Genomic DNA, 13,497 nt, shown 5'->3' on the forward strand with positions numbered 1-13,497 from the left:
TGTGGCGGCGCTAGATACGGCGAGGCCACGGCTGGCCGTGATTGGGGGGAACCACGGCGCCGACTCGGACTCCAGGCTCTTCGATAGGATCGGTGTCATTTTCCTCTCCACGATAAGACGGCGTGCTGACAAGGTCCGATTAGCCAGAAAAAATCATTATTGCTACGCCTTTCATCCACCAGGGGTTTACTGATAAACAGCTCACCCATGGCTACTTTTTCTGAGAGCTAGACGCTACGCTCAAGCATATATATTTGGAAAATATGGTCTCAAGCTAAATTTTGGTCGCTTTTAATAATGGTTTTCTTTTTAAATAAAGCAGAAAAAACTGTTTTACTTAAAATGCATGTAAAAAAGAACTGTATCTTTGAGAAGAAACTCAAGCTGTGAAATATTAAGTCCTAGCTCGCTGCTCCATTAATCAAACAATTATCAAATAAGTCCATATTCTTTTTGAAGACAATAAAATATTGCTGATTGTATCTGTCTACAAAAAAGTCATTTATTATGCCATACCTCCAGAGATTCCCCTTTAGCAAACTGTCCTTTTAAATAAAGGAATGAAAAAGACATCCTTGAAATATTCAAGCTACATGTGGAACAGAGAACATGAACTAGAATAAGAAACTCCACTGCATTCCAAGTTAAAAAGAATTACATTAGAGTTATGCACGAGCATATACAAATAAGACCAAATTATTTCAAAAGTAAAACAAGAGTATTTGTTTTTTAAGGTCGTACATTGCTATGATGGGATAATGGCAAATCTGCAAAAAAAGAAATTGGAAAATTTGTTATTGGAGGCTCTTAATGTCTATTATATGTTATTGACAAAACAGGGCAGGCTCTAGCCGGGTGCCATAGGGTTGTGATTGTGAGTATTTATTTGCTGATAGATTTGAGCACCCGGTGCCACAGTTCTGTGCCTGTGTGGTGTGAGGGAGTGGGTGGACTCAAAGATGGAGGGGGACAGATAGAAGCTCAGGACAAAAAGGCTCCATGTTACTGGGACACTCCAGCACCCATGGGCTCCCAGCACGCCTCAAACACACTGCTCACTTCAAACGCGCCCTGAAGATTCGCTCTGTTTACAAACACATACTTATTTATTTCAGCATTTAGCCATTTATTTCTCATCGGCCCAGAATCCTTTGCTCTAACGCAGCCTTGGTTAATAGCACTGCTTAAATCAAATAAATATGAAACTAATTGATGTAGTGAAAATACAATGGCCACATCATCACAGGCCTGAATGACAACTGCAGGGCCCCATACCGAGCGGTGTACGAGTGCTTTGTTTGGGCTTCAATGGTATCGCACTAAATAAAGAGGGATCATGACATGAGCTAGTGGCACGTCTGATGGACTAGCGTTGCTTATCTCCATCTTAATAAAGTTTGTAGCCCGCGGTGCTCTTGTCTACCTGCATGTGGTGAACTTAGGGCTGGACTCTGGCCCCTGGAGGCTGGCTCTCTGCTTATCTAAACACAACTGAAATCAATCCCTAATGAGCCAAGTTCATTCTCCAGGCTTGATTACAGGTCTGTAAAACTCAAATACTCAGACTTCAGTGGTCACATTCAAAATGCAATAGCAGCAGGACCGTGTCTCGTCGTACATTTACAGGGTATCATTAGTAAATAATGACAAAAATGTATATTTTGATTTAAAAAATGAATAAAAAATCCCAATCACAATAATCATATGATATTTTTGGCAATTAATTAGAAATGGGCCTGTAAAAATTGTGGTTTAAGTTATATTTAATTGGCTCACTTTGTAGACTTTTTAGGTAGAGACAATATAACGGACATTCAACTTTGGACATCTCCAAAACAAAAATTGCAATATTTTTCATCTCTCACTTCTCACTAGTGGATTTATTTGACTTGAGACAGAATGTAATATACTGATTGAAGTTACATAAATAGTAATATTTATCCAGTATATTAACAACAACTAAAAGTGAGAAACACAACAACTTACATAAGTAATTTCACTTTTCCAGGGGTAGAGTGAGGCACTAAAATATTTGTGCTCTTTGATAAGACATGAGTCGTGCTCCTCTCTGGCCCATGTAAATGGTCTGACTGTAGTTTCTTTAAATTGCCTAAGTGTGTCCCTCCCTCTTTAAGTGAGCTAGCCTGAGCCTGGCTTGTTGCTGTGCAGGGCTTTTAAGTCTCTGCTCCTCACTAATGAACTTGTATACTTTATTTATGAGACAAACAGAGCTGCAGTGTGCTTCTCCAGGGGTGCATGTGCTAAAGAGCTCAGCGTGTCCTAAGAGCCTCCTCTCCAGCCTCTCAGGGCTCTCAGTGCTTTTGGCAAAGCCTTTGTTTTATGCTAAATACACATGAGACACAGAGAATGGCACAAGAAATGCTCAATCTGATAAAATGTGACTGTGTGAAGATTCTTCTTTGCTCAGAGCTGGGAGCCCCTTTTCTCCCTTAAACGTGACCTAGAAGCATCTGGCGTTTTCTGTTCCTGGTCATTAAGGGAGAGATTGTCACTGGGCAGAGCCCAGTCTCAACGCCATTTCTTTGTTCGGGATCTGGCTCTTTGAAAGAAAATGTCTTTTTGTTCTACTTCCTCCATTGGTCAATTACAGTTCTTCAGGGCTACAGTGTCATTTTGGATAGAGAATGCAACTTTGAATTAGCGCAAAATAACAAACTGTTCTCTGTCAAAAGAAATAAAAAGTACAGCTTAGAAGTTCTGGGAAGAGAAAAGTATTTATAGTTTGACCAAAGAAAGTGTGATTGGTGAAACAGTTAATGCTCTAATTATCTGTGTTAAACGTCTGTGGCTGCAACCTCTGTGTCTCTGCAACATTTACCATTGTAGTAAAAGTGGTCTTTTTCTATTATTTTGTTTATATGAAAATAAAGGGAGAAAAATAAAAACTGTGGCTTTGTTAAGCTCAAGTACACAATAGAAGATAATCATACAAACAAATTGTATTAAGCAAAGCAAAAAAATTTCAAACACTGGGTCAAGATCCAAAAGTGGACAAAATTGTAAGAATCTCAACAAAATACAACAAAAGTATTTCCTACTTAAAACAGCAAAATATACAAAAGATCTACACTGATGACATCTAAACCATGCAAGTGTCACACTAGTGCTCCTGTTAGTAACAATTCATTTAAAGTATGGGTAAAGAGAACCCAAATTATAGTTGATGTTAGATAATGTTCTCTAACTTCAAATAGAAATGTATTACAGCTACATCTGAAGGCAAATATAAGACAAACCAATAAAAATGAAAGAATAGACTAATGTGTAAAATACTACATGTAATTATCCTGATGGTCATCCTCTCTCTGGTTGCTTCCTGTGCTAGCCCCTGTGTAAAACGGAGAGCAGTATTTGAGGTTGTGCATCTGAGCGGAGGGCTGGACTGGACAGCAAGCTAAAGACGGGGTCAGAGATTAAACATGATGCCCCGCCAACACGACCCACAGCTGGTGCGGACCCAGCCGAGTGTGTGGCACTGCGGAGCAGATAAACCAGCATTGTTCTGAGCTGCAGCCACCGGCGACAAGAGGTCAAAGGTGACGCAGTGGACTAAGGCAGGAGAAGCTAACAAGCCCAGGAGGTGATATTATAAGCCATAGCCCACTTCTGTTCTCATCAGAAAAACACAGAAAGATGTTTAAAAATCTAGGGCTGTCGCAGAACCCCAACACATCTACGAATCAACATTTTTAAGCAGAGAATGCAGATTGTATTTATGAATTTGCGAGTCACAGGGAGGAAACATCAAAAGCCTGTGGTCCGCATGCGAACCTTCCTTGACTTGAATTATTAAATCGGTTGATGTCGCGTGTGCCAGCCACCCGGCGATTATAGTGTAAATTGACTAACTTTTTCAAAACTACAGCGGAAGCCACAGAAAGGCGGCTGATACTTGAAGAATGAGCTTTGATACATCTCTGAGGAATACTCCGCGCCTCAATAATGTGGGGAGTGTCAGGAAGGAAGACAGGAAGCAGAAATATGCTAACTGGTTACATCTATTTAAGATCCCAATGAGCCTTCTCTTTTACTATTTTAAGATAAAAACAACCTTGATGAGGATGAAAAGAAGCTTGTGCATTTTTAGTTTTATTTAGAAAGACTTTTTTTCCCTTCCTCCTGCACAACTGAATTAAGAACTTCTAGAAGAACGCTGACGTTGTTTATTTTCACAGCCCACCTGTCTGTTTTGGCAAAAAAAAAAAAAAAAAAAAAAAAAATGCAAGTACCCAACACACACACAAGCGGTGGTACTGATGCAGGATTTTTTTGGGGTAGAAGCGGCACCCGATCTGTCGCCTGTACACCTCTCTCTATCCTACTGGTTTGCCTTTGATGTGCTCCCGAAAATGTCATCAACCGTCAAGGAAAATACTTTTTTTTCCCCTCCGACCCTCCCTTCTCGCTACACCCCACAAACATATCCACCCACCAACGCATACGAGCCAGACAATTTGCTGTCGCTCACTCATCCTTGCCACTATCTTACAACCAGCCCACCTCGTCTCCCTTCTCCCCCAACTCAATCCCAGCCTAAATACGTACCCGTTTCCACCGCTATCTGGTAGCCGGCCTCCAGTCTCCGCGATGACCTTTCCAGCCGTTCTGTGTTGTCCAACAGATGCGCTCTCTGCAACAAATAGAGAAAGGAGAAAAAAAAGAAGCCGTGAAGCCAAAGAAACAAACACAAAATAATTGATTGAGAAGGGACTGGGAGCCATTTCAAAGAGACACATCAACACTGTCACCTAAACAGACAGAGCACATCCACAACATAATACAGCCAGGTTGGCAATAACCTTCATGGATGACAATGTGTTATATGCTGATGGAATATCAAGCGGCAGCATGTTGTGGGACGACAATGGAAAGGTGCTGTCTCCTCATCTTGGACATAAAACATAAGCCAGCACTTTGAGGTCTGTCGCCGACTTGTTTTGTTTACAACGCGTCGTTTAGTCGCACAAAAAAGTTAAGGATGAAAAGTGGAGCACGTTGAAAAAAAAATGTAATTTGGTTTGGTTCAGTCAAAAAATACCTGGGTGATGGTGTCCAACTGGCTGCAATGAAATTAACATCAACAAATGCATGAAAAATGTGAGCAGCTAGACAAATCTTAAGTAGTAAGGCCATTGGAGGGATTACCAACTGAATATTATGGTTACTTAAATAAGAACATAAGGTCAAAAAGAGATACAGAAACAGAACTGCCTTTATATTTAGGAACATAAGACCTGTTGTGGCCTGTAATTAACGCTATTATACCACTTCAAGTTGAGAGTGAACGTTTACTATTTTGGGACATAAAGACTAAAAAAGTCAAGAACTAGATAAGTTACCTTAAATAAAGTAAAGAGGGACAACAATGGTTTTAATTTGGTACTGTAGAGATTGTCCACAGTGAAGGGAAAGAGTTCTTGCAGACTGAGCAGAGAATCGCCCATAATATTTCTATTGTATGTGCACTTGATCCGCATCAGTGGACCAAACAGTGATCCATGATGTATGAGTACTGCAGTCCCTCTTGTATCTCTCAGCTATCAACAATTGACAAGTCTGCCCTGTGAAAGCCCAGGATCCAGACAGCATATCAAGAAAAATATGTGTTTCATTAATTATTAAAAAGGCAATTTGATCATTTTTTCAAAGTAGATGTTTGTGACTATCAAGGTGTAAAGGCAGGCTTTAATATCAGGTGTACTAACTTGAACAGTGAGTGGTTCCTCTGATACCTGAAAAGCAGAGGTTTCTCTCATGCTTAACTATTCATGGTGGACATCTGAGGTGCGAGAAGGTCTGATGTGTTGACTGATGGCCTTGACTTTCACCTTGGGGCTCTCAAACATCATAAATTATGGTTTGTTTTGTGTTGTTCAAGCACTGCGTTCCCCTGCTTGTGGTTTAATGAGATTTTTCAGTTTGTTTTTATTTATTTGATTCACTATTTAATAAGATTTGATCCACTGGTACTCAACTGAACTGCCTGTGCAGCCCACGTTGATCAAAGGTCATTGTATTGAAACAGAACTATGATCACTCTAAATTAGAAAAATAATAACTTTTGCACATATACAACACAAGCCTTTTTCAAATCTGATAGAACTCATGTAGTAAGATTTGTCTTGCTCCAGAACAGGTATATTGTGAGAGCAGTTATTGATCTCAAAATGAGACCGATGTGTGCACCGTCTGCATCAAACTTTTGTCATCCGCAAAGCAGGAACTCACACAGAGTCTAAAATAATGCCACAAAGCCTGTATTAAGTAATTCAGTGTACATTTAAATAGATTAGTTAATCAGCATGTCACCTTAAAATGTTTTGTTAGATCCTCTAATCAAAAAGGTTAAAGAAATCAAATTGTTTAGGCATTTACAGTCATTTTCTAACCTTCACAGAGTCCATATTACCACTGTCCACTGCTACGACTAAGTTCATCCAAACTGCCAAACATCTGATCAAAACGACATGCCTTCAAAGGGAGCTTTGTAAACAGCGTAGACATGAATGACGGTGATGTTTACTTGAATGCTGTTGGTTTTGATGGCCTTTCTAATATTAAGTAGCTGGTCTGATGTAACACGGAGTTGACGTTCAAAAACAACCCCATGAATGACAGACTACCTCTTTGACACCAGTTTAGACTCATCCCGTGAACGAAAGGGGACAGGGGGAAAAAGATTTGGTTAGGCTGTCAAAATACGTACCAGCTAATCACTCTAAGGGAATGAAAGCATGGTGGGGAGAATAAGAAAAAGTCAATGACACACTTCTCAAAGTTTGACAATGAGAGGGATGGGAAAAGAGCGGGGTGGATACACTGCCTCTGAACTCTTTTCTTGGCGCTGCGTCTTGTCTGCGCCCGCTGACACATGTCATTTAAAATTGCAGAGATACTTTTTAATAGTTAAAGGGAGGGCAGGGGGAGGATGGAGGGAGAGGGGAGAGCGTAGGGACAGATGGCTAGTGAAATGGGGCTGTGGTAGAGGGAGAGAGATAAGGAGGTGGTGAGCAGAGCAAAGTGCAAAGGCCTGCTGGTGCTTTGGTGTAGAGGAAGGCTTGGCGAAATAGCAGAAATGGAAGCACAGGACAGCCATTTGGTTGTTACAATATACATTTTGTGCATGTTGTGTCTGCCAGGATTATAATCCAATCAAAACACCCCAAAATATGCGCAAAGGCTAATCCACTAGACATGTATTCCTGACCAAGCTAGCGGATCAAGAATTGGAGATAGGTCTCCAGGCGCTGCACTGCGGTCGCCCACTGCTCCTGACAGGTTGCCCAGAGGCACTGGTTGAAGGAAGGCTCAAATGCTAAACTTACCTACAGGGACAATATAGAGTGCAAATACAAGAAACACCTTGTTAACAGCTTCTATAATACTGCATAAGAAAGTTATTTTTGCAGTAGCTCTGTTTGTTGAGTTTTTTGGTTAGAGAGAAGAGGGTGGTCGCCAGGACAAAGACACAAAGCGTAAGAAGGGCCTTTACTGAGAGTTGTTGGTGTCTTGAAGAAAATGGCTGCGCTGTAATGAGGCCCCACAGTGGAGCAAAGATGGAGGGGACATATTGACATGCGACGCTTTAGCTAATGCACCTGGACCGTGGCAGCAGTCCCTGTGTGGCTGGGAGCATGAGGCAGCCGGGGATTCTGACAGAGTACATACTCCCTGGCTTCTTCAAAGAACTCCAGTGATTAGTATGTTATCATTACCATTCGAAACGTGATTTTCCTATTCCCTCTCGGCAAAGGTGACACATCTCGGGGAGACGGCCGGCAGACTCGCTTGCGATGGAAAACCACTTCAAACACTTTCTGCTCCTGAATTCTTCTTTCTCTCGCACTGTCTTCTTTGGGGCTAAGGCGGAGGGAGGGAGGCTGCGGGTGGCTTTGTGAGGTGGGTCTGGGGGGGTAGTGGCGAGGTGTGTACAATCATTAGAATAATGCGTCTTCAGTTTGACAATGACAAAAGCAGCCGCACCGGGTGAAGGTTCAGCCTATAAGAACGCAGTAATGGCTCAAAGATGGCCCTGATAATGAAACTATGCTGCCATCATGCATCAAAAATAATGAAAAGAAACACATATATTCCATCTAAACATCCTGGTGTAGAGGTAGTCATACCCAATGTGCAGATTTCTACAGACTTCATCTACAGGAGAGCCAAACAAACCCCATGTGATCCACCATGGGACCAAGCCATCTTTGTCAGCAGTTTTCAGGCAAATATCAAGTGTGTACCGGCTCCCACTGTGACTCTCAACTGCACATCAAGGCTTGACCTGAGTAGGTTTGCTCTCCCCATTGTCAAAACCTTAAGAGAAACTGAACTGCAGCCTGTTTAAGCACAGACTTGTACTTAAAAGAACAAGTGGGAGGATGAGAATATCGTCAAAATCATATATAATTGTCACTCGGCGCCTTCTAGAAAAACATTTAGCATGGTGTATGTTAAATACTGAGCACCGGAGTGCAATGGAGCAGCCACCAACACTTCTGCCGATGCACGTCTTGCCTTTTCATCTGACACCTACATTTTGAACAAAGCTCTTCTTAAGGAACAGGAAAATGCTGTTTTTTTGTTGTGCTTTTTTTACGTCAAGAAACAGTCGTCAGTTGTAAGTTATTAACAGGGAGCCCCGGAACAATGCAGCTGTAGCTCAAAAGAAATCTCTCCCCTCTTACTGCTCTTCTCCTCCTGCCTTTTTTCAATATCAAACACGAGCGGTTACTATCACCATTTTCCAAAGTTCAGATGATTTCCTTATTATTTCAATAAGGGTGGGGGAGAGTCAAAGTGAATAATGATGACAGCTCTGATTCCAACTGACTGTGTGATCTTCTGTGCCGTTTGTTTGGGACTTGTAAGACGAGGAATTACAAGTGTCAAACAGCTGTGAATATGGGTGCTAAATATTTAAACATGTTTTGCAGAAGAAGAAAAAGAAGTATAGTTTTTAAAAAAAGGCAATGCTTAAGTGTGTATAAGCTCTGCCCGCCTTTGATTCTGAGCCAGGGTGAAGAAGACACATTGACAAAAAAGGGCGAAAGATCGGGTCTGATTATGCACAACGGGGCGATCCGAAAAGGGTTGACAGGTGAGGAAACTCCAAAAGTCTGCTGACCCTCGGGCTAGGAGAAAACGCGTGTGATGAGGAGTGGAACAAGGGGAGACAAAAGTGGAGTTAAATAAAAGAAAAACGCACCAACAGCAGCAGCTGGGCCCGGTCAGCCAACGCATCATGGAGAAGCAAGAGTGGAGGAGATTTGGCGGATCTTGGATTATTGAACTGGAGAAGAAACGTGCTACAGCAAATATTGATATAGATACTGGATAACTATCAGGATAAGTGGAATAACGATTAAGATTAAGATGTTATTAGATAGACATCCATTAATTACAGTAACAAGGTAAAGAAACTGCATTCTCAAAAATTAAAACTTTGTGACTCTTATGTGGTCTGACCCATTTATAATATAGGTGCGCAAAAATATCAAAATATTGTTTCACTTTTGTTCCTCTGGTGATACAGTATCGATATCATGGGCTGTTGTATCGCTATATCCGCGCAACTATTTTTTGTATAAATTACAAAACCTAAGTTGTTTTTAGTTTTCTTGCTTATAAAGAGAAAGTAAACTTGTTTATGTAATGCTTTACCATTTAGTATTTCAAGTATTTCAAAAACTCTGCAGGGGGTTTAACGAAGAAATATTTTTCTCAAACTATATTTGTTTCTTCAAAAACGTGAAGCATAGAATATCGATATATGGAGTTTGCAGTATCGCTCTTATATTGTGACAGTAATGTGATAATATTGCCATGGGTTGTGTATTAAATCGAATCGTGGGGGACCGTGTGATTCCAAGTCCTAATTTACAATCTGTTTTATAGCGTGTTTTTTCTTATATTGCTGAAAATCACAAATTGAAAGTAGAATTATTCAAAGAGGTCCATATTTTTCATGTTAAGTTTTGGAGAACAGCATAAACATTTTTGCTGAACATAGTAATTAACCAGTCTTTGACAAACTGAATAACCTGGAAGGACTCAAGTAAAAAGCAAACAAATGAAATCCATGAGTTAGTTCATTAGACAAATATGGTGCACAACTGTATGTCTAGACCTGTCACGATAAAGCATTTTGAAGCACTATATATAATACTGTAGAGAAATATAACGATAATATAGTACTCTATGGCACTGGCAAAATAACAACAAAGCAGGATAATCCCAGTAAAACTTTTTTAAACAGACAGTATAATTTAAAGGCATGAGCTGCAAAACAAATAAACAGTAGAATTAACCAACAATTACCCATATAAGTGACTTATCGAGAAATTATCGTGACAGGCCTATGTATGTCGTAAAACATAAATGTCTATGGATTGTGCAAGTACAGACAGATGTAATAATGAATGCAAATGAAAATGCCAAATGATAACCCGAGTTGAGATGATCAGAAAATATAAAACAACTCATTTGGCCTCATTCAAATACATGAAGACAGTAAAAGTGGCCATTCACTTTGCAGCTTTAACGTCAATAATATAAAGCTATACTTCAGCTTTACTTTATTTCACCAATTGTCTTCAAAACGGTGCATCAGAATTTATATCTTATCTCCAGTTTCACATTTTCAATGGAGAGGAATGGCTTTAGTGAATTCATTATCTTTGCCTTGGCCTTTACGGCGTTCAATCACACATGCGAGGAGAACACGTCCAAATGAGCTGATTTTAATTTTCCGCAGGAAGCAAGAGGGCAAATGGAAATTTCGGCGGAAAGCATGATTTAAATAGTCGGAGGAGAGAACCACTTACCTCTTCACGTAACTTTATCAACTGCATCAGGAAAGCAAGAAGAGAAAGATGGAGAGAGTGAAGGAGAGATAAAAAGCAGGAGATGGGAGGAGGCAGAGAATTAACCTTGACGACTTATCCACTCGCATGTTTAGCATTTAGAAATCACAAGACAAACATTAAACGCTAGCTAGCTAAACGTGCAGCTCAGGTTTGGTGTGTGTTTTTGAACAAACAAAGATCAAGTCCTGGCACTGTCACATTAAACGCCGAGCGGGAATGGATCGCTTGCATCGTGCTTTCAGCTAGCATTACCAAGGACGTCATATCACACGGCTAATGTAGCAAAGACAAAACATGGCACATTATTACGCTAAGTATTTTTGGAGATACGGCAGGAAAGAAACACATGCCCTTAGGAGCTGAGATAAAGTTATTCTACTGTTTATCAAACATCAGATTCATTCAATTTTGCATCTTTCTCCATACAAGCCCATTATGTCTGCTATCTGAGGCCATTGTACGTGAACATATAGCGCACCTTATTATTGGGACAAGCACAGAACATGAAAAATGAATCTTAGCACAGCGATACATGTTTGATGAAAGGGAATAAGAAATACAATATAAACCATGTTATTTGGAGTCCCCGTACTGGAAAAGCAGGCATTTCTGATAATGAGCTACCAGTTATAGAGAACCATAATCCCATTGGCTATTAATTATGACTACAACAATTAGAAAGGTTATTGCAGTGGTCTGGTCTAAAGTGAGGGCTGGGGACGAGGGAGAACAATGCAATGCAATACGTTTGACAGGATAAAGGATGGACATTAGCACATTTACTTTTATAAAACAGTATTTTTGTTCAGCTCTAAGATGTAATGGCATACACATTGTCCCTATTACACAGACTGTTTAATCACAATGTAAAAATACTGAAATGCTTTATGAGCTCGTCCATGTTGAATTATTTAACACAGCCAATTAAGACGATACTTTAGGTTAGTGTACACATGTATTCAGGCGTATTTAAAAATGGGTATGTTTAATTCCAATGTGTATGATCTGTTTGGGTCTTTCACTTTTTCATATTAAATGCTACAAAAACAGGTGATTAAAAATAAAAATGGAACAAACTTAAGTTGTAGTGTTTCAAATGGGGTGATGAAGGGATGTTTTAAGTGAAATTTTACTGTCCTTTAACTTACACTTCAACTAATACATTTAAAGACATTTTCGTATTTCTCTGTTGAAATGGTCAAGTATCTTCTGATTAACAAATAAATCAAAGTTTTCGTGTAAAGTCCAAATGAAAAATACTATATCCATTTTACATGTTGGCAAAACTAAGACAGCAACACCATATCTGCTCAAATAACGTTGAAAATCTAAAAATAATAAGTTATATTTCTCAGTATAGTGCTGTGTAATGAAAACAAATCTTAAAGTGCTTAAAGTCTTGAAAGCGTTGGCACTAACAAGACGCGCTGAGGAGTGGAAACACTTTACCAACTTAAGTAACAATTCTCCACTAAGACTGTTCTAATGAAGGGGCCAAAGTTGAAAGCAACTCTGCAGTGGACGTGATTCTGGAGGGCTGGAGGAGAGGAGACTCGGGATCCCAACGCCGCATCAGTCAATGCTCACCAAACAAAACGTGCTTGCTCCTATTTGTGCTGCATGACTGATTGAGAGTGGATTTGTTAAAACTATATGACGGGCAGTCCGGCTTCACTTTTCTTTGGCATCTGTTCTTTAGTTTGTCCACTTTAGGCTCCCATACCTCAAGAGACGCATAAAATGAGGAGAAACTAAATGTTATAATTACTCAGGTTTGGGCTGCTTGTGTTCGTCTGATGCCAGTATTCAGAATTGCAATGCTGCGTTTTTTCCTGTTATGATAATCAGCTTTTTTTTCCAAACAAAAGATTTTTTTTTATCCAATACGGAATTCGATACAAGTGGTAATCTGCTTTCTTTGTAGGCTGGAAAATCTGGATGGTGCTGGCTCGAACCGGCGCAATCTCTGGTGGCCAAGCCTTCTGCTGCTGTGACTGAAATCGAAACTATTCTGTGTGTTATAAAAAAATTGTATGTGCATTTGCTGCTTTGTGTGTGGCATCTTATGTGTGTGTGTGTGTGTGCGTGTGTGTTGCATGCAGAGGAAATGGAAAGAAAAAAATCTGCAATGGTAGCCTAGCATATTATAGAAAAAAAACTGTGATAGTGCCAATTCAGTCTCTGTCCGCATACAGATAACGAAGAAATGCCCGACTCTATTAAATCGTCCTTTAGCCATTATCGCGGGGCCAACACGGCATTTTCAGAACTTATGAAGCTCCCCTATTTACTTAGCTCCAAATCCTTGCCATGTAACCAGCCGATTTGTGACTGGTAATGATCGGCGCGGCCAGGCCTATACGAAATGATCCTGACCTCTTTCAGATCGGCAGGAATTAAATTGACCGATTGCCCCCCAGCCCCCTCCGCCAGTGCCTCTTCCCGCTCCTATCACCACCGCGGTCTCGTTAGATAAAAATAAAATAAAAACTGAAGTTGCAAGTGCTCCACTCACAGCAAGACGGCCAAGAGTATTATCTGCACAAGATGGAGAATTAATACCAGGTAAATGTGAAGGCACCGAGGAGACACAGGCAGGACGTTTGAA

General features: G+C 40.3%; 1 protein-coding gene across 2 annotated transcripts in view; it reads right to left on the bottom strand.

Annotated features, from left to right (window-relative positions):
- The window catches only part of vti1a (vesicle transport through interaction with t-SNAREs 1A), a 99,252-nt gene that overhangs the window by 68,477 nt on the left and 17,278 nt on the right, over positions 1–13,497 (bottom strand). For both annotated transcript variants that reach the window (XM_033984804.2, XM_033984806.2), the window contains exon 5: positions 4,567–4,651. In XM_033984804.2, coding sequence (XP_033840695.1) covers positions 4,567–4,651 — 85 coding nt within the window. The remainder of the gene's footprint in view (positions 1–4,566; positions 4,652–13,497) is intronic.

This window comes from Periophthalmus magnuspinnatus, chromosome 19 (genome assembly GCF_009829125.3).
Source record: "Periophthalmus magnuspinnatus isolate fPerMag1 chromosome 19, fPerMag1.2.pri, whole genome shotgun sequence".
Lineage (NCBI taxonomy): Eukaryota > Metazoa > Chordata > Actinopteri > Gobiiformes > Gobiidae > Periophthalmus > Periophthalmus magnuspinnatus.